The sequence below is a fragment of the Heterodontus francisci genome, chromosome 20 (assembly GCF_036365525.1).
Source record: "Heterodontus francisci isolate sHetFra1 chromosome 20, sHetFra1.hap1, whole genome shotgun sequence".
Taxonomy (NCBI): domain Eukaryota; kingdom Metazoa; phylum Chordata; class Chondrichthyes; order Heterodontiformes; family Heterodontidae; genus Heterodontus; species Heterodontus francisci.
In genome coordinates, this window is record NC_090390.1 from 60,410,077 (window position 1) to 60,430,748 (window position 20,672).

General features: G+C 42.8%; 1 protein-coding gene across 2 annotated transcripts in view; it reads right to left on the reverse strand.

Annotated features, from left to right (window-relative positions):
* The window catches only part of inpp5f (inositol polyphosphate-5-phosphatase F), a 244,755-nt gene that overhangs the window by 70,396 nt on the left and 153,687 nt on the right, over nucleotides 1–20,672 (reverse strand). For both annotated transcript variants that reach the window (XM_068052894.1, XM_068052895.1), the window contains 2 exons: nucleotides 5,723–5,890; nucleotides 4,727–4,783 (listed from right to left, as the gene is read on the reverse strand). In XM_068052894.1, the coding sequence (XP_067908995.1) occupies nucleotides 4,727–4,783; nucleotides 5,723–5,890 (225 nt within the window). The remainder of the gene's footprint in view (nucleotides 1–4,726; nucleotides 4,784–5,722; nucleotides 5,891–20,672) is intronic.

A 20,672-nucleotide genomic window follows, 5' to 3' on the forward strand; every position in this document is an offset into this window, starting at 1 on the left:
GCAGCTCAATATTCCAGGGTATAGAATCCTCAGGCGCGACAGGGGAGGGTGTAAAAGAAGAGGTGGCATTGCACTGTTGATCAAGGAGTCAATTACAGCAGTAAGGAGGGATGATATCTTAGAAGGTTCCTCAAATGAGGCCATTTGCGTAGAACTTAAAACAAAAAGGGGGCAATCACTTGACTAGGTGTCTACTACAGGCCTCCAAACAAACAGTCAGGAAGAGATAGAGGAGCAGATATGTAGGCAAATCTCAGAGGTGTGAAAATAATAGGGTAATAATAGGGGATTTCAACTTTCCCAATATTAACTGGAATAGTCTTAGTGCAAAAGGCTTAAGAGGCAGAATTCTTAAAATGCATACAGGAGAGCTTTTTGAGCCAGTATGTAGAAAGTCCTACAAGGGAAGGGGTGGTACTGGACCTAATCCTAGGGAATGAAGCCAGTCAAGTGGTAGAAGTGTCAGTGGAGGAGCATTTCATGAATAGTGACCATAACTCTAAGATTTAAGGTAGTTTTGGAAAAAGGACAATGATGGACCAGAAATAAAGATACTGAATTGGGTGAAGGCCGATTTCAATATGATAAAACAGGATCTGGCCAAAGTGGACTGGGAGTAGCTACTTGTCGGAAAGTCTACATCAATCAGTGGGAGCCAAAGAGGAAATAGTGAGAGTTCAGAGCGAACATGTACCCGTTAAGGTGAAGGGTAGGACTAACAGGCCCAGGGAACCCGGGATGTCAAGGGATATAGAGGATTGGATCAGAAAAAAAAAAAAGAGGCTTACGGCAGATCCCAAGCGCTGAAAATAGCGGAGGCACTAGAGGAGTATAGAAAGTGTAGGGTGGCACTTAAAGTAATTAGGAGACCGAAGAGGGGACATGAAAAAAAAAGTGTCGGGCAAGATACAGGAAAATCCCAAGGCGGTTTATAATTATATTAAGGGCAAGAAGACAACCAGGGAAAGAGTAGGACACATTAGGGACCAACGTGGCAATCTGTGTGTGGAGCGAGAAGACATAGGTGAGGTTTTAAATGATTACTTTTCATCGGTGTTCACTATGGAGAGAAGGACGATGTAGGTGGAGAGATCAGGGAGGGGGATTGTGATATACCTCAACATATTAGCATTGAAAGGGAGGAAGTATTAGCTGTTTTAGTGGGCTTAAAAGTGGATAAATCCCCAGGCCCAGATGAGATGTATCCCAGGATGTTATGTGAGGCAAGAGAGGAGATAGCAGGGGCTTTGACACAAATTTTCAAATCCTCTCTGCCACAGGAGAGGTACCAGAGGATTGGAGGACAGCGAATGTAGTACCATTATTCAAGAAGGGTAGTAAGGATAAACCAGGTAATTGCAGTCTGGTGAGTCTAATATCAGTCGTTGGGAAAATATTGGAAAAAATTCTGAGGGACAGGATTCATCTCCACTTGGAGAGGCAGGGATTAATCAGGGATAGTCAGCATGGCTTTATCAGGTGGGGGGGGGTGGAGATCGTGCCTAACTAACTTGATTGAATTTTTCGAGGAGGTGACTAGATGTGTAGATGAGGGTAAAGCAGTAGATGTAGTATACATGGATTTCAGTAAGGCTTTTGATAAGGTCCCGCATGGCAGATTGGTTAAGGTGGTAAGAGCCCATGGGATCCAGGGCAATTTGGCAAATTGGATCCAAAATTGGCTTAGTGGCAGGAGGCAGAGGGTAATGGTCGAGGGCTGTTTTTGCGATTGGAAGCCTGTGACCAGTGGTGTACCGCAGGGATCGGTGCTGGGACCCTTGCTGTTTGTAGTGTACATTAATGATTTAGATGGGAATATAGGAGGTATGATCAGCAAGTTCGCAGATGACACAAAAATTGGTGTTGTAAATAGTGAGGAGGAAAGCCTTAGATTACAAAGAGATATAGATGGGCTGGTAAGATGGGCGGAACCATGGCAAATGGAATTTAATCCTGAAAAATGTGAGGTAATGCATTTTGGGAGGACTAACAAGGCAAGGGAATACACAATGGATGGTAGGACCCTGGGAAGTACAGAAAGCCAGAAGGACCTTGGTGTACTTGTCCATAGATCACTGAAGGCAGCAGCAGAAGTAGGTAAGGTGGTTAGGAAGGCATATGGGATACTTGCCTTTATTAGCCGAGGCACAGAATATAAGAGCAGGGAGGTTATGATGGAGCTGTATAAAATGCTAGTTAGGCCACAGCTGGAGTACTGTGTACAGTTCTGGACACCACACTATAGGAAGGATGTGATTGCACTGGAGAGGGTGCAGAGGAAAATCACCAGGATGTTGCCTGGGCTGGAGCATTTCAGCTATGAAGAGAGACTGAAAAGGCGAAGGATGTTTTCCTTGGAGCAGAGAAGGCTGAGGGGGGACATGATTGAGGTGTACAAGATTATGAGGGGCATTGATAGGTTAGTTAAGAAGAAACTTTTTCCCTTAGCGGAAGGGTCAAGAACCAGGGGCATAGATTTAGGATAAGGGGCAGGTGGTTTAGGGGAGATTTGAGGAAACATTTTTTCACCCAGAGGGTGGATGGAATCTGGAAGAGGTGGTGGAGGCAGGAATCCTAACATTTAAGTAGTATTTAGATGAGCACGTGAAATGCCATAGCATACAGGGCTACGGGCCAAGTGCAGGAATATGGGATAAGAATAGTTGGGTGCTGTACGGCCGGCACAGACACAATGGGCCGAAGGGCCCGTTTCTGTGCTGTATAACTCTGACTATGACTCAGTTGGTAGCACTCTTGTCTATGGGTCAGAAAGTTGTGGGTTCAAGTTCCACTCCAGAGACTTGAGCACAAAAATCTAAGTTGACACTGCAGTGCAGTACCAAGGGAGTGCTGCACTGTCAAGGTTCCATCTTTCAGATGAAACGTTAAATCGAGGCTCCATCTGCTCTCTCAGGTGGACACAAAAGATCCCATGGCACAATTTCATAGAGCAGGGGAGTTAACCTCAGTATCCTGGCCAATATTTACCCCTCAATCAGCATCATTAAAACAGTATCTGGTCATCTATCACATTGCTGTTTGTAAATTGAATACTGTGTTTCCAACGTTTACTGCAGTGACTAAACTTCAAAGTTGGTTGTAAAGTACTTGGAGATGGCCTCAGGTCATGAAAGGTGTTACAGAAACAGCTTTTTCTTTAACATTTACTAAATTTAACTCATTATGTAACTCTCAAATTAAACAGGTGAAAGATAAAGGTCATGTGTTGCATTAAATTTCTTTTTGAATAAAAAAAGTGTTTTGAATAAAATCGGAGTACCATTGAAATACAGGAGGCTGTAGTGATGCCAAGCTAAAACGCCATCGAGCTCTCAAGGTATAATCCATTTTTGAAAGTTACTATAGCAACACAGAACTCTCTAGTTAATAAAAGCAGCCCTGAACCTCTTGTAGAATTGTGACACAAATCAAAGTTAACACTGAACAGTTGTGCAAAATCTTTAATTTAGCAGAGAAGCAGGTCACTGCTGCATGAACAGAAGGAAAGCAAATGGATTCTAATTGAATTCTACCCCACTGTGCTACAAATCCAACCAAATTGGTCTTTAAATTAACAAGTGGTGTCCTTGGTAACCATCCACAACAAAAATCAAACATGTCCCCCAAATCAAACAAACTGAAGAGGAGTTAATTGTGATATGGTTGAGGGTTGAGCAATAAAAGGAATGAAACATTACATCTTATTGAGACTCAATCAGATTATGTAGTTTATACAAAAAGGCCTCTACTTACAGAAAAAGTCAAAAGTTTGAAACAAGAATATATAGTTTCAAAAGGTTAAGTGGTGATTTGATCAACATTTAAGATATTAAAGGGAACAGATAGGGTAGATACAGAAATTATTCCGCTAGCTGGGGAGTGCAGGACTAGGGGGGCACAGTCTGAGAATCAGAGCCAGGCTTTTCATGAATGAAATTAGGAAACGGAAACACTTCTACAGACAAAGGTTGGCAGAAGTTTGGAACTCTTAGGCAAATGGCAATTGATGTCAGATAAATTGCCAATGTTCAATCTGAGATTGACAGATTTTTGATAACCAAAGATATCAAGGGGTATTGGGCACAGCTGGGTATATGAAGATGGGTTGCCAATCAGCCATAATCTCACCGAATAGGGAAACAAGATTGAGGAACTAAATAGCCTACTCCTGTTGCTAAGTTCCCAGTTAGCAGATGACGAATTTACTTATCGTCAAACAAATACCAGCACTGCCCTGACCACGATGTGTTGAAGACACATTTCTATAAATCAATACCCCAATAGTTCACTTGGTTATTAAAACAAACTACATAGACCATCAGAATGTGCATCTACAGCTTAAAAGCCAGGTCCAAGCAACTAGCTAGTTTACTTCCATATTCCATTGCCTTGCCACAGATTTAACATCCAGTGTTGCACTTCTATGAGCTTTTAGTAAATGAAACCTCATCCTTCAACCTTGATTTATCAGAAATTAAATTTGAATTTAGTCACGTGAATAAGACGAAGGCTTCTACATGTTGGGCTAATTATCGCAGACACCAGAGGATCTACTACATATCAGAATGTCATTAGTGTTTACCCCAAGGTACAGGTTAGACCTAGCTCAGGCTATTTAAAACCTAACCCGAGGATAACAGTGACATAGACGGTGCTGGATATTGAGCACATATACACCCATACAAACTAATGGTGTTGTTTCAAAATAACCAGTATAGCTACTTACATTTACTTTGATCAGGTCATTAATCATGTGCTTATTCCAAAAAAACCTATCATCGACCTATGGAAAAGGAGAGATATGAGCATGTAGCAACATTACTGTAGTTATCAGTTATAGCTCAGTATACCTCATTTTGATATCAGATCCTCTTTTTCCAGTGTTCTATCTGAACAGTCATGTTGCAAGACTCTACAATTGAAGCCATTTGCATCCATGCTCCCTAACACAGTAATTACTATACAAGATGTTCTAGTACACCTAAGTAACGAGTACAAATACAATAACTCGGACTTAAATAGCACCTTTAACTTGAGAAAATATCCTGAGGCACTTAAGAGGTGCAATGAAAGTAAAGATACTGAGCCAGATATTGGGAAGTGCAATCAAAGAGGTAGCTTCTACAATGGATCTTAAAGCAAGAGAAGGAAGTGGAAAGAGGGGTTTTAGGAAGGGAATGCCAGAGCATAGGATCCAGGCAGCTGAAAGCATACCCAGCACTTGTGGCTGAAAGGGGGCTACATCGGAATGTGCAGACGGAACAGCGATGAGGGAGTTGGGTACAGCAGCAGGCAAGAAATCAAAATCAAACCAACAAATGGGTTATAGATTTTTTTTTCCAGATACTTGCCTTTTATCCTCCCTACTCCACTTCAGCCTAAAAAGGAAGGACATAGATTTCTACAGTACTGTGGAAGGTCCTCACAAATTAAGAGGCAGTCAGTTTTTTCTTTGTTGGACTGCCTTCTTTCTGCATGACCTAGCTGTAAGAACCAGCAGGCAGACTGGAGTGACAAGAAACCTTGGGGCTCGTGTTAAAACCTCTCAAGTTACCAGGCCACTCGTCACTGTTGAATTAAATTTTGATGGTGTTATCAGAAATGGACAGGACACCGGAGAGAACAAATACTGCAGTCTCAGATGATGGGCTACAGGTTGGGTGCATATGATGAGCCTCTCTAACCAACACAGCGGAGCAGTTAATATACAAGAAAATCTTACCCTTTGCCACACTGATTCTCCTTTCTTCTCAGAGGCACTAAGTCTCTGCACTGAATTTGTAAGGTCATATGTCAGGCTATAATAAAATGAATCTGAATCCATGAACATCTTGATTAGTTCCTCCAACAACCTTCGTTCCAAACGCTCCTTTTCCTTGTGTTCCTTGGCCTGCAAAACATGCAAACACAAACCACTCGATGTGAAAATAATGTACAGGAAATGAGCAGCTGTTCCATCAAGCATGCACAATGCCATCATGACACAACCTTCGCACACTATGGTGTCCATCCAAACCCCCCACCCCACCCTGGGTGTGTATTCGAGTGGCCTTCCTTATGCACAAAGGCTGCTTCTCTATTTTCCAGTGTACGATTCCTGATATCGATCTGTTTTCATTGAAGTAATTCAGTTGCTTATTAATGCACTTCAAATAAAGGAACATATTGCCGGGGTGCAGTGGGGGGGTGGGGCATGTGGAAAGGAGGGGGAAGCACAACATTTTCTATTAAGATACAATATCACCTCAGGTTTGTTTCATACTTTCAGACCAGTATGTTCTGGCCTCCACTGTTGCTACGACAATAAACATCTGAAAATTATGCACTTAAACCCACAAACAGAAAATGCACCATATGTCTGTAAATAAAACTCAAATCTTTGCCAATGGCGACAGAAGTTTTTAGGTTTTCACCACATCTCGCTCATGCTCAGAGCGCAGGACCACTCCCTTGACCCCCACAAATCAACGCATGATCCTACACACAGAATCTCCAATATTGTAGTCCAAGGTTGAACAGAGAAGTTTGTTCCTGCATTTGATTTATTGGAGTGATGATTCTATTGCGATCGACTACACTTTGCACAGCGGAAAAATAAACATGAGGTCGGGTTACGGCTACAGGTTTATTAAAAAGTTACAGATGAGCAGCAGCAAAATAAACAGAGCAGCTTGGATTATTTTTAATTGAAAATTTAATTCACACTTCCTCCTCAGGAATAAAAACAAGAGATTTGTCATTTCACTAGCTTTGCTGATGTACATGAAACGTGGACAGGCATCCATATGGCAACTCTTGCACGTGGAGTTGGAGATGGAGCTCAGACCTCAACAAGACCATCACACATAAGCTGCAGAACAGCCATTCAAAATGAACCAATTCGCTGAGGGACAACAGCCCAAGCTGCATCTCTGCTTGCAGATGAAGGGCTCTATGAAAGCACAACCCAGACACCCTGTGGGACCAAGATAAACCAGTGTCTTCAGTTCAACTCTTGCATTTACTCCCATTAAGTGAATCACGTATATTTATATACGCCTTTCAGACTTTGCAAAAGGTGGCGCAGAGAACCAAGCATACGGCTTACTGGTGCCTCACGCCTTTCTAAATCAGAAAATTTAAATTGGCCAGGCTGGATCCTTCCTAAGGTTAGATTAATCTGCCAAATTTTTATCGCGAATGAATAATTAGCATACTTTCAGAACACAAGTAGTTGTGGTACGTGGCATTTGAGTTGTGATGTATCCATTCTTAACAAGTTTGCCCTCAAAATATATTTGCATAACAAGTCCCTCAGTATCTGGAAGATCCTAGAGCAAGACAAATTTAGGGGCCAGCTCTCAAAATGAAAAGAAACTTTGATTTGATGTACAATGAAACTCCCCATTTGTCAGTGACATCAGTCCCTGTTTTCTTATGGAAAGCACAAAGTCATTATTTACTATTAGAGTTTAACCAATGAACTCACATGCTTTCCTTCCATGGGCACATAGGAAACCACAATTCCAAAATGGTGGTTAGCTTGCAGTTAGATTAAGCAGAGGAAATGTATCCTTCCAGAAGGTTAGGTTAGGTTAGCTGCTTTTCCAAGACAACTCAGGCCAGACTAGCTCCCCAGTACCACCTCGAAATAACCCTTTTTCCCCCATCATGTAAACATTGTGTAAATTTACTAAGAAACCAGCACAGAAATACAAGTTTCAGTCAAATATTTGATGGACTGTGTTCCTTTTGTACAAGGTTAGATCAGACTTCTACAGAACAGTTATATCTTATAAATCTAATAAAGTTTATACTTCTTGCCCTTCCCTCTTGAAGTCTCTACATCACATCTTGTTTAATGGAGCAGGAAGTCAATTGGCTGATGGTCTCCGTCAATGGTGCCCAATAAATTGACATTCCACCTCATCCTCAGTTCCTGGTGCTCTCTGTATCCATCCCTTCATCCATCTAGTGATGGGGCCTTCCATTACCACGCACCAGTTCTCCAGCATTTCTCCACACTCACCCTGAGCCCATCGCCAGTTTTAAACTTCAAGCTCCAATTCTGCGGCTCATGCGAAAATTGTAACTTTGAAAAGCAGATTAGGATATTTTTCCATGTTAAAAGTGCAACACAAAGGCAAAAATAGTTGTTGTAGTAGCATTTATTTTATTTATTATTTAGAGATACAGCACTGAAACAGGCCCTTCGGCCAGAGTCTGTGCTGACCATCAACCCCCATTTATATTAATCCTACATTAATCTCACATTCCTACCACATCCCCACCTTCCCTCACTTCCCCTACCATCTACCTATACTAGGGGCAATTTACAATGGCCAATTTACCTATCAACCTCCAAGTCTTGGGCTGTGGGAGGAAACTGGAGCACCCGGCGAAAACCCACGCAGTCACAGGGAGAACTTACAAACTCCGCACAGGCAGTACCCAGAATCGAACCCGGGTCGCTGGAGCTGTAAGGCTGCAGTGCTAACCACTGTGCCGCCCAATAGTACAATATTCAACCATAAGTAGCTCACAGTTTCTCTCCTTTCTTGTGCTCAGCGTCCTTCAACATATCGGCTGAAGTCAACAACTCGCATGGAAAATTGCTGACAAAAATCACAACTCACCATTGTGCAGCGCAACAGATTGAGGTGTGTTACATCAGTCACACAACTGGATTTATAACATTTTAAGCATACATTCATGTTAGGTCCTGCAGTACAACTTGGATATACGTCCAAGGGCGGTTTATTTAGTGGCTAGTTAGAACATTGGAAAACTCACTTCTCAACCATATTGTCAGAAGTCTATCACTGAAGTTTTATTTCTCCAGAGGTCACTGGTTCATACTTCAATAGCAAACAAAAATGTATTAACCATCAAAATAAGAAATCAGTGCTGAGAAACTTGACGCTTTTATATACAGCATCAGCAACAAGCACTCCCAATAAAGCGAGATGCAATCTAAAGCTTCTTCTACTCTGCTCTGTAATGGGTCTTGACCACCCCCCCCACCCCACAAGATTATCCCTACTGTGTTAGTGAGGGATTTCTATTTCCACATCAGTCATCCTTATTGCTAGAGTAAGACTGCCAGTTGTGTGATGTGAACTCTCACCATTAACCAGGTTAACACTGCCCAAAACTCATTTCACTTAGAACAAGTCAAGAAATTTTCTCCCATCACAGATGGATTTGAAGTGACTCCCATATTTAAAAAAAACAATGTTAAACCACTACATATGTTGGCGCCTGTAAATAGCTTAAAAGTTCTTTTTTGCAAAAAAAAAACCTCAAAACCTACCATATAAGTGATAAGGTTAGTAGTACTAAAGTGTTTTTTTTTAATTAGTGTAATTTATTAAGGACTTTAGATAGTAGTGGGTAGTTTGGAGTAGAAGGCGGCCACTAGTGTAATTAGTATTTTTTAACTAAAGGGAGCAACTAAGTAATCTAAGGTAAGTCATGGCACAAAAGTTCACACCTATGATATGCTCCTCCTGCACTATGTAGGAAAGCAGGGACGCTTCCAGTGACCGACGACAATGTGTGCAGGAAGTGCATCCATCTGCAGCTACTGGCTGCCCGCATTACAGAGCTGGAGTTACGGGTGGATTCACTGTGGAGCATCCACGACGCGGAGATCGTCGTGGATAGCATGTTTAGCGAGGTGGTCACACCGCAGGCAAATGCTGCAAAGGGAGAAAGGGAACGGGTGACCACCAGGCAGAGTAGAGGAAGGCAGGTAGTGCAGCAGGCCCCTGTGGCTATCCCCCTCTCTAACAGATATACCGCTTTGGATATTGTTGGGGGGAGATGGCTCAGGGTAAAGCAGCAACAGCCAAGTTCATGGCACCAGGGGTGGCTCAGCTGCACAGGAGGGATGGAAAAAGTGTGGCAGGGCTATAGCAATAGGAGATTCTGTCGTAAGGGGTACAGATAGGCCTTTCTGTGGCCGCAAACGCGACTCCAGAATGGTATGTTGCCTCCCTGGTGCTAGGGTCAAGGATGTCATGGAGCAGCTACAGGACATTCTGAAGGGGGAGGGTGAACAGTCAGAGGTCATGGTACACATTGGTACCAATGACATAGGTAGAAAGAGGTATGAGGTCCTGCAACAAGAGCTTAGGGAGCAGATTAAAAAGCAGGACCGCAAAGGTTGTAATCTCTGGATTACTCCCAGTGCCACGTGCTAGTGAGTATAGGAATAGGAGAATAGAGCAAATGAATGCGTGAAGAGATGGTGCAGGAGTGAGGGCTTTAGTTTCCTGGATCACTGGGTCTGTTTCTGGTGAAGGTGGGACCTGTACAAGTTGGACAGGTTGCGCCTGAACCAGAACAGGACCAACATCCTTGCTGGGAGGTTTGATAGTGCTGTTTGGGGGTGGGGGGGGGGGTTAAAACTAATTTGGCAGGGAGTGGAATACAGATTGGAGGTACAGTAAGGGGTGATGCATAGTCAAATATAGAAGAGAAACTGAGTCAATCTGGAAGGCAGAGCAAATATAGACCTATTAAAGGCACAAGCAAACAATGCAAGGCTGGATTGCATCTATTTTAATGCAAGGAATCTTGCATAGTAAGGCAGATGAATTGAGGGCATTGATTAGCACATGGGAATATGATATTATTGCCATCACTGAGACATGGTTGAGGGAAGGGCAGGACTGGCAGCTCAATATTCCAGGGTATAGAATCTTCAGCCGTTACAAGGGAGGGTGTAAAAGAGGTGGCATTGCACTGTTGATCAAGGAGTCAATTACTGCGGTAAGGAGGGATGATATCTTAGAAGGTTCCTCAAATGAGGCCATATGGGTGGAACTTAACAAAAAGGGGGCAGTCACTTGGCTAGGTGTCTACTACAGGCCTCCAAACAGTCAGGGAGAGAGAGAGGAGCAGCTATGTAGGCAAATCTCAGGTGTAAAAATAATAGGGCAATTATAGTATGGGATTTCAACTCCCCCAATATTAACTGTCTTAGTGCAAAAGGCTTAAAGGGGCAAAATTCTTAAAGTGCATACAGGACAGCTTTTTGAGTCAGCATGTAGAGATCCCTATAAAAGAGAAGGGGCGATACTGGACCCAATCTTAGGGAATGAAGACGGACAAATGGTAGAAGTATCATGGGGAGCATTTTGGGGATAGTGACCATAACTCTAAGATTTAAGGTAGTTATGGAAAAGGACAAAGAGGGAGCGGAAATAAAAGTACTGAATTGGGGTAAGGCAGATTTCAATATGATAAAACAGGATCTGGCCAAAGTGGACTGGGAGCAGCTACTTGCAGGAAAGTCAACATCAGACCAGTGGGAGTTATTCAAAAAGGAAACAGTGAGAGTTCAGAGCCAACATGTTCCCATTAAGGTGAAGGGTAGGATCAACAAGTCCAGGGAACCCTGGATGTCAAGAGATATAGAGGATTGGATAAGGGGGGGAAAAAAAAAGGAGGCTGATGGCAGATTCAAAGCACTGAAAATAGCAGAGGCCCTAGAGTGTAGAAAGTGTAGGGGGGGTACTTAAAGTAATTAGGAGAGCGAAGAGGGGACATGAAAAAACACTGGCGGGCAAGATAAAGGAAAATCCCAAGGCATTTTATAAGTATATTATGGGCAACAGGATAACCAGGGAAAGAGTAGGGCCCATTAGGGACCAAAATGGCAATGTGTATGTGGAGCTGGAGGACATAGGTGAGGTTTTAAATGATCTGTGTTCACTATGGAGAAGGACAATGTAGGTGTAGAGATCAGGGAGGGGGATTGTGATATACTTGAACAAATTAAGGGAGGAAGTATTAGCTGCTTTAGTGGGCTTAAAATTGGATAAATCCCCAGGCCCAGATGAGATGTATCCCAGGCTATGTCAGGCAAGGGAGGAGATAGCAGGGACTCGGACACAAATTTGCAAATCCTCTCTGGCCACAGGAGAAGTACCAGAGAACTGGAGGAGAGTGAATATGGTACCATTATTCAAGAAGGGTAGCAGGGATAAAGCAGGTAATTACAGGCCAGTGAGTCTATCAGTGGTAGGGAAACTACTGGAAAAAAATTCTGAGGGACAGGATTAATCTCCACTTGGGGAGGCAGGGATTAATCAGGGATGGTCAATATGGCTTTGTCAGGGGGAGATCGTGTCTAACGAACTTGATTGAATTTTTTGAGGAGGTGACTAGAGGTGTGGATGAGGGTAAGGCAGTTGATGTAGTCCACATGGACTCCAGTAAGGCTTTTGATAAGGTCCCGCATGGGAGATTGGTTAAGAAGGTAACAACCCATGGGATACAGGGCAATTTGGCAAATTGGATCCAAAATTGGCTTAGTGGCAGGAGGCAGAGGGTGATGGTCGAGGGTTATTATTGCGAGTGGAAGCCTGTGACCAGTGGTGTACCGCAGGGATCAGTGCTGGGACCCTTGCTGTTTGTAGTGTACATTAATGATTTAGATGTGAATGTAGGAGGTATGATCAGTAAGTTCGCAAATGACATGAAAATTGGCGGTGTCCTAAAGTGAGGAGGAAAGCCTGAGATTACAGAACGATATAGATGGGCTGGTAAGATGGGCAGAGCAGTGGTAAATGGAATTTAATCCTGAGAAGTGTGAGGTGATGCATTTTTGGAGGACTAACAAGGAAAGGGAATATAGAATGGATGATAGGACTCTAGGAAGTATAGAGGATCAGAGGGACCTTGGTGTACTTGTCCATACATCACTGAAGGCAGGACAGGTAAATAAGGTGTTTAGGAAGGCATCTGGGATACTTGCCTTTAGGCATAACAGCAGGGAGGTTATGATGGAGCTGTATAAAACGCTAGTTAGGCCACAGCTGGTAGGCTGTGTACAGTTCTGGTTAGCGCACTATAGGAAGGATGTGATTGCACTGGAGAGGGTGCAGAGCAGAATCGCCAGGATGTTGCCTGGGCTGCAGTATTTCAGCTATGAAGAGAGAATGGATAGGCTAGGGTTGTTTTCCTTAGAACAGAGAAGGCTGAGGGGGACATGATTGAGGTATACAAAATTATGATTGGTATTGATAGGATAAATAGGAAGATAGATTTCCCCCTTGGTGGAGGGGTCAATAACCAGGGGCATAGATTTAAGGTAAGGGGCAGGAGGTTTAGGGGGAATTTGAGGAAAAAATTTTTCACCCAGAAGGTGGTTGGAATCTGGAACGCACTGCCTGAAGGGGTGGTAGAGGCAGGAACCCTCACAACATTGAAGTAGTATTTAGATGAGCACTTGAAACGCCATAGCATACAAGGATACGGGCCAAGTGCTGGAAAATGGGATTAGAATAGATAGGTGCTTGATGGCTGGCACAGACATGATGGGTCAAAGGGACAGTTTCTGTGCTGTATAACACTGACTTTAATACCTTGCCTATTTTCCTCCTCACCTTTTTCTTCAACAATTTTCTCACCTTCCCTTCGCCTGAAGAGACAGACTTCTTGCTGGGTGTCATGATCCTGTTTTTTTTTTTCTCCTCGGGAAATACGCAGTGTGTCTTTAAGGCTGTAAGAGATCAGTACTTCAAGGCAGCCAGCTTCAGAAGTTACCAAATGAAGGTGCATCTTGGTTGCCTGGATACAACCATCGATAGGGACAACAGGATATTCAGTGTTGCCATTTAACTTTGAAAACTGGCTTTGGAGAGACAGTTGACACAGCTGAGACACACCTGAAAGGAGTGCTCTCAGACCATTTAAATTGAATTGAGAGAATATAGTCTGTTTATTTATTATTCTCTTTCAAAATTCTAAAAAAAAAGTCAAGCCAGATTCATTCTTTTGAAAGTGGTAGCAAATTGTTGATCTGCTGTGTTCATCGTTGGAAAAAGAGTAATATTTCAACTGCTGAACTGGGCTAATGAATCTCCTATTGTTCAAGAACTTGTTTTTCCCACCCCATTGGACAACTGCGAAGACTTCAAGCAACTTTGGACTGTGTCTACATTGAAGATTCCGCTTCCTAAGGAACATAAAATCAAGACTGTTATTTCTCTGCTTCGGGCAGCTAATTAAACACCAAATTACCGATAGTTTGGGTATATTTATGTGGATGCAGGAGTTAGATTCTGTAAATACGTTATAAGATATTTAGATATTGGTTTATCTTCGTGTTTAAGATTTTAGGATTTGTTTTAATAAACAGTTCATTTGTTGATATCTAAAGATACCTGGTTTGGTTCACCTCATTCCGGGGTTACTAGATTGGTTCAATTCAGCTGCAACTTTCTTCGATTTGGAACGCTTTAAGGTATGTATGATGTGACCTGTGGGGCGACGGGACTGAATTGTTTACAGTGCGATGTATATTAATTGGGGGCTTTGTCTTGAGCGGTCATACCATACCACTGGGGCACAGCTCCAGTTGTTTCATTCAACCTCTGATGCTTTGCCTCAGTTAATACTATTCACATGTGAGGCTTTGTAGTCAAGCATGGGCAGGCTTTTCAACTGCAAGGGAATTTTAGTAGAATCTCATCTGGTTCTCATCAGATTGTGTTGTGAAAGTGATTATATTTTTCACTAAAAACATACTTTTTTTTTTAAAAAGGAATTTATAGTTAGATTGAATAAATGTTGGACCAGTTTTTGTCTTAATGGAAGCCGCCAAGGGGACACTGAAGGAACTGTTGACGACAATTTTACTGGTCGTCACATGACTCAAGTTAAAGCTAGAACAGAAACCCTGGTAATGGGCAGAGAAGTGACAAGCATTCCCTTGATTCGACAAGCCCAGTAGCAGCAGAGCGCCTGGGATGGGCAGAAAAATGACAAGCTTTTTGATTGTGTGTCAATGTGTATATTTTACCTTAAGGAGTAAGATAAAGTCAAGTTTGCTACAGAAGGAGAGAATTCCAAGGAAGAGATGACCACAACCCAGCTTAGTTTTCCAGCAAAACTCTAAAGACCCTGAGAAGTCCACTGTATCAATTCATTTTGCTTCCTGTATTTGAAGAAAGCCTGCTAAAATAATTCTCAACGGCACCTGAAAAGAACTGTTCTAAAGATCCTCGTGACCTGTCTACGTGTACTCGGAATGCCAGTTTTGGAACATCTCATCTGCTGTTTTCTTCAACCCTAGTGCTTTTTGTCTGCAACAGAGCTCTGATCCAAAATTCCTTTTTATTTTTTCAGTTAATCGGTATAAAATATATATATATATATATGAATGAATCTGTGTGTGCGCGCGAGTGTGAGATGCCAAGGTAAAAAGGGTCATTAAAATTTCATGTTGGGACTTCAAAAGTTTTAATCTGTCTTTATGTTTTAATTCATTACTAGTTAAGTCTTATTTTATAATGAACTGATAATTTTGTTGTTCATTAAAAGAAACCTGGCCAGTGTGTTCTATTCTGGGAAAAACAGTGTATTCAATTGTTTTGCTAAGTGGGGAATTTTAAATATATGTGACCTGTGGAGAAGTGGGACTGAATTAACAGTGCACTCCTCCCACCTCAGATGTAATAATATTCACACTTCCTCCACCAGAAGGGGATTCTGCTTGAATTATGACCTCAATCGGAATTGAGGCCAATTCTAACTTCCCTAATCTACCCTGGCTGAGGCCAACATAAACCTGAAGCTGAACCTGGGACTTCCCTGATCTGTATGGTTCAACTATTCGCCGACCAGTCAGCAAGGTCAGGTATTTTACCCTCGGGAAGAGAAGGAACAGCATGAAGCCTGTCCCTGAAAGCATTAAATGGCAACAGAGAAGCGAGAGTTCAATAGAAGAGGTATTAAGGGGAGCAAGGGCATAGAATGTACTTTGGATGGGGATTTCCACTACCAAGAATGCCTCAGTAGCACCACTACTGATCAGGCTGGCTCAGACCTGAAGGACATATCTGCAACAGGTGGTGAGTGAACCATGAGGGGAATAAACGTGCTTGAACTCAGCCTCAATCTACCTGTTGCAAATACATCTGTCCTTGACAGTATCGGTACGAGCGACCAACGCACAGCATTCTGGAGATAAAATCCCATCTTCAACATGTTTTGTGGCAGTACCACCATGCTAAATGGGATAGATTCAGAACAGAACTAACAGCACAAAACTGGGCATTCATGAAGCAATCTGGGCCATCAGCAGCAGAATTGCATTCAATCACAATCTGTAACCGCATCACCCAGCACAGTGGCGCAGTGGTTAGCACCGCAGCCTCACAGCTCCAGCGACCCGGGTACTGCCTGTGTGGAGTTTGCAAGTTCTCCCTGTGTCTGCGTGGGTTTCCTCCGGGTACTCCGGTTTCCTCCCACATGCCAAAGACTTGCAGGTTGATAGGTAAATTGGCCATTATAAATTGCCCCGAGTATCGGTGGTGGGGAAATATAGGGACAGGTGGGGATGTGGTAGGAACATGGAATTAATGTAGGATTAGTATAAATGGGTGGTTGATGGTCGGCACAGACTCGGTGGGCCGAAGGGCCTGTTTCAGTGCTATATCTCTAAACTAAACTAATCCCTCACTCTATCATTGCCGGAGATCAACCCTGCTTCAATGAGATTTGCAGGAGAGCATGCCAGCAGCAGCACCAGCCATTCCTAAAAATTCGGTACTGACCTGGGTGAAACTACAACACAGGACTACGAATATGAACGGAAGCAACATGCTGTAAGCAGTGCTATGCAATCCTACAACCAAAAGATCAGATCAAAGCTCTACAGTCCTGCCAGATCTAGGTCATGAATGGTGGTGGACATGTACACTAACTGGGGGGGGGGGGGGGGGGGGGCAGCTCCACAAATATCCCCCATCCTCCATGATAGAGGAGCCCAGCAGATCAGTGCAGAAGACAAGGCTGAAACACTTGCAACCATCTTCAGCCAGAAGTGCCAAATGATTGATGCATCTCAGCATCCTCCAGAGGTCCTCAGCATCACAAATACCAGTCTTCAGCCAGTTCAATTCACTCCACATGATATTGCGAAATGGCTGAAACAACTGGATACAGCAAAGGCTCTGGGCCTTGACAACATCCCGGCTGTAGTACTGAAGACTTGTGACCCAGAACCAGTCGTGCCTCTCATCAAGTTCCAGAACAGCTATAACATTGGCCAAGGAAGAAGAAATTTACCCAGCTATGTCCTGTCCACTAAAAGCAACATAAAGCCAATCGGGCTAGTTACCACCCCAATCGTTTGCTCTCAAACAGCCAAGTTAAGTTGTCGTTGAGTGCTATCAAGTGGCACTTACTCACCAATAACCTGCTCACTGATGCTCAGTTTAGGATTGACCAGGACCACATGGCTCCAGAGCTCATTACAGTTTAGGTTCAAACATGGACAAGAGCCGAATTCCAGAGGTGAAGTGAAAAAGACTGCCCTCACTGCCAAGGTAGCATTTGACTGTGCAATGTCAAGGAGCTCTTGTGAAATTGAAGTCAATGGAAATCAGGGGAAAACTCTCCACTAACTGATGGTTGCGGTTGTTGAAGGGCAATCATTTCAGCCCCAGGACATCGCTGCAGGAGTTTTTCACAGTCATGTCCTAGTCCCAGCTATCTTCAGCTGCTTCATCAATGACCTCTACTCCATCATAATGTCAGAAGTGAGGATATTGTTGGTGACTGCAGTGTTCCATTCCATTCATAACTCCTCAGATACTGAAGCAGTCGTGCCCACATGAAGCAAGATCTGATCAGCCCAAGCCTGACTGTTGACAAGTGGCAAATAACATCCATGCCAAACAAGTGCAAGGCAATGACGATCTCTAACGAAAGAGAATCTAACCATCTCTGCTTGACATTCAACAGCATTACCATCGCTGAATCACCCAACATCGTGGGGGTTACTATTGACCAAAAACTTAACTAGACCAGCCATCTAAATACTGTGGCAAAATGAACAGGTCAGAGACTGGGAACTCTGCAGCGAGTAACTCACCTGACGCCCCAAAGCCTGCCCACCATCTACAAGGCACAAATCAAGAAAGCGATGGAATATTTTCCACTTGCCTGGATGAGTGCAGCTCCAACATATAAGCTCAACTCCATCCAGGACAAAAAGTCATCCGCTGGATCAGCATCCCACTCACCACCTTAAACATTCACTCTCTCCATCATCGTCACAAAGTGGCGGTCGTGTGTACCATCAACAAGATGCACTGCAGCAACTCGCCTAGGCTCCTTAGGCAACACCTTCGAGATGGTGGAGGTCATTGGTTTGGAAGAACAAGGGTAGCAGGCACATGGGAACACCACCACCTGCAAGTTTCCCTCCAAGTCACTCACCATCCTGACATTGGAACTAAATTGTTTTTCTTTCATGGTCACTGGGTCAAAACCCTGGAACTCCCTCCCTAACATTGTGGGTGTACCTACACTAAGGACTGCAGCAGTTCAAGAAAGCAGCTCACCACCACCTTCTCAAAAGCAATTGGGGATGGGCAATAAATGCTGGCTTTGCCAGTAACACACATCCCATGAATAAAAATAATACATGGTAAAAGAGATTTTTAAAAAAGTAATACTATTATTGGATTAAGCAACAGGTCAAGGATTAGTTGATGTCATGGACATAAAGCACTATGTCCACCCATTCATACACCAGGTTTACCTATAACATCTGATTGATATCCTGGGCAGTGATGTCTATCTGTAACAATAAGTTGCTAAAATAACCAAAATAAATGAGCACATTACATTTAAGCAAATGATTTAATTAAAACACAATAACTAACTTACAAATATCTGCAAATTAAATACCATTAACTCATTTAAGACCCTCTCTCAAACACACCTACAAGTTATCTAGTATCGTTATCCAATAAACCAATGAACTACAAAAACTTGCATTTATCCAGTGTATTTAATGTAGAAAGGCACTTTGTAGAGCCATAACCAAGTAAAAAATGAAAACCGAGCCAAAGGAATACATAAGTTTTATACTGGCCTGGTTTTAATAGATTCCTATTTCCTAGCACATTGGGGAAACTCCTCTTTATTATTTTGCTTAATCCAGCTCTTTTATCCTAATCTTTGCTATGGGTGTTTATGGTATCGGAGTTTGGTAGATGTACAAATATGTGGGTGAACGGAGTCAAATTTAGCAGTTAAGTAGCAGGAACCAGCGCCCAGAATCTACATCAACCTTTTGACCATCAGTACTCATGCCTACCACACTGTCAACCTTGAACACTTACAATATCTGTCAGTCAAGCTGGGTCATGGGCAAGGAATCAAAGTGTGTCAATCTCCCAAATTTACTTCTAAATTGCACGGCCTGCCTGCTTATGTAGTGACAGCAAAAGGGAAGGGTCATGCACAAACTGTGGCAGTTTTGCCAGTCTGTAGAGTATCGGCATCACTACATTGCACCATTATGGACAAAATAGTTACATTCATGTGAGATGATACCATGGTGCAACACTTGACGTTACAATTTGCCACTGGCTGCAATTACTTACCAGAGTGATACCAGCAGCAGCCAGAAAGACTCAGTACAAAAAGGTCTTGTTCACTGCCAGCCTGAAAATTACATTGATGTGGCCACTGACCACAGGGATTCAATGATGGGAGAGTCAGTGGCGCAAGAATCTAACTGCGTCTTGTACATCAAACTATCTTAGAGATAAAGTCATATAATTTCTAAGTAAAGTTTACTTGTATAACTTGGGGTTAGTAAATGGTAAGTATTTTTTATTTTACTTGGTATTTGGGGAATGGTCATGCGTTTCGAAGAAGCTCATTCAGTTGCCAGAGCTCATTTCCATACATTTCCATCACAAGACCCTGCTGACTGCCCGAGGCTCCTTTCTTGTTTCTAAGAATAGAATGCACCAGTGCTCCATTTCAAAACCTCAGCCAGCACACTTACAGTAATGATTCACTGTAGTTCCTTCCCCCCGTGTCTGTTAACTAAAAATGGAATTTTTCCCCCTTTATCAAGCCTACTTGGCAAGCGACCCAACATTATCCAATGTTTTCAATGAATTCCTGTTTCTTCAAAACATTTTAAAGCTCAATTAAAATATTTCACCCGTTAAAATTATATTCACAGCCCTTTTCACAAAGTCCTACCTTTTAATAAACCTGCAGCTGATCATTGCTTGGTTCAGGAGTAGGGACGTTACAACGCCGCAGGGCTTTTTTTTTTAATGATGCTCATCAACTGGCTTCGCGGAAGTGCCTTAGCCATTTTTTATAAGCAGAAGCACCATTAGCTTCAGCAGGATGTCACATAGCAAGCAACAGCAAGAAATGATTGGCCAATCCTTGGCCAGGAAGATCAATTGTTTTTGCGGTCTCATTAAAAAAAATGGCTGTGAAAAGCTCGGATATGGATGCACCTCCAGTTTTCTCTCACTCCCTACAGGGAGCCATCAAGTCTCTGCTCAGCTTTTCCTTTCAGCAGTACAGCCAAGCTCAGCAATTCACATGACAAGTGAAGCACCAGTTACGGTTTAGAATAGATCCACCAAGATTGATCTCAATTGCACTCCTCGGTTTGCAGCCCAGATTTCAATACTAGCTCCTGACTCCATCACTGGGTGGAATCAATAGTACAATACTATGATCATTCATAAACTATCAAACTCAAATTAAAATTTCACTTTAAAGTCATCTACAATTTAAAATCAAATAAATTAGTTTCACCATTTACGAAATACTAAACTCGCCCATTAAACCAATACATGGAACACCAGAATTTCAAAAGAAATGTGTTCTGCCAGAAAAAAATGGCT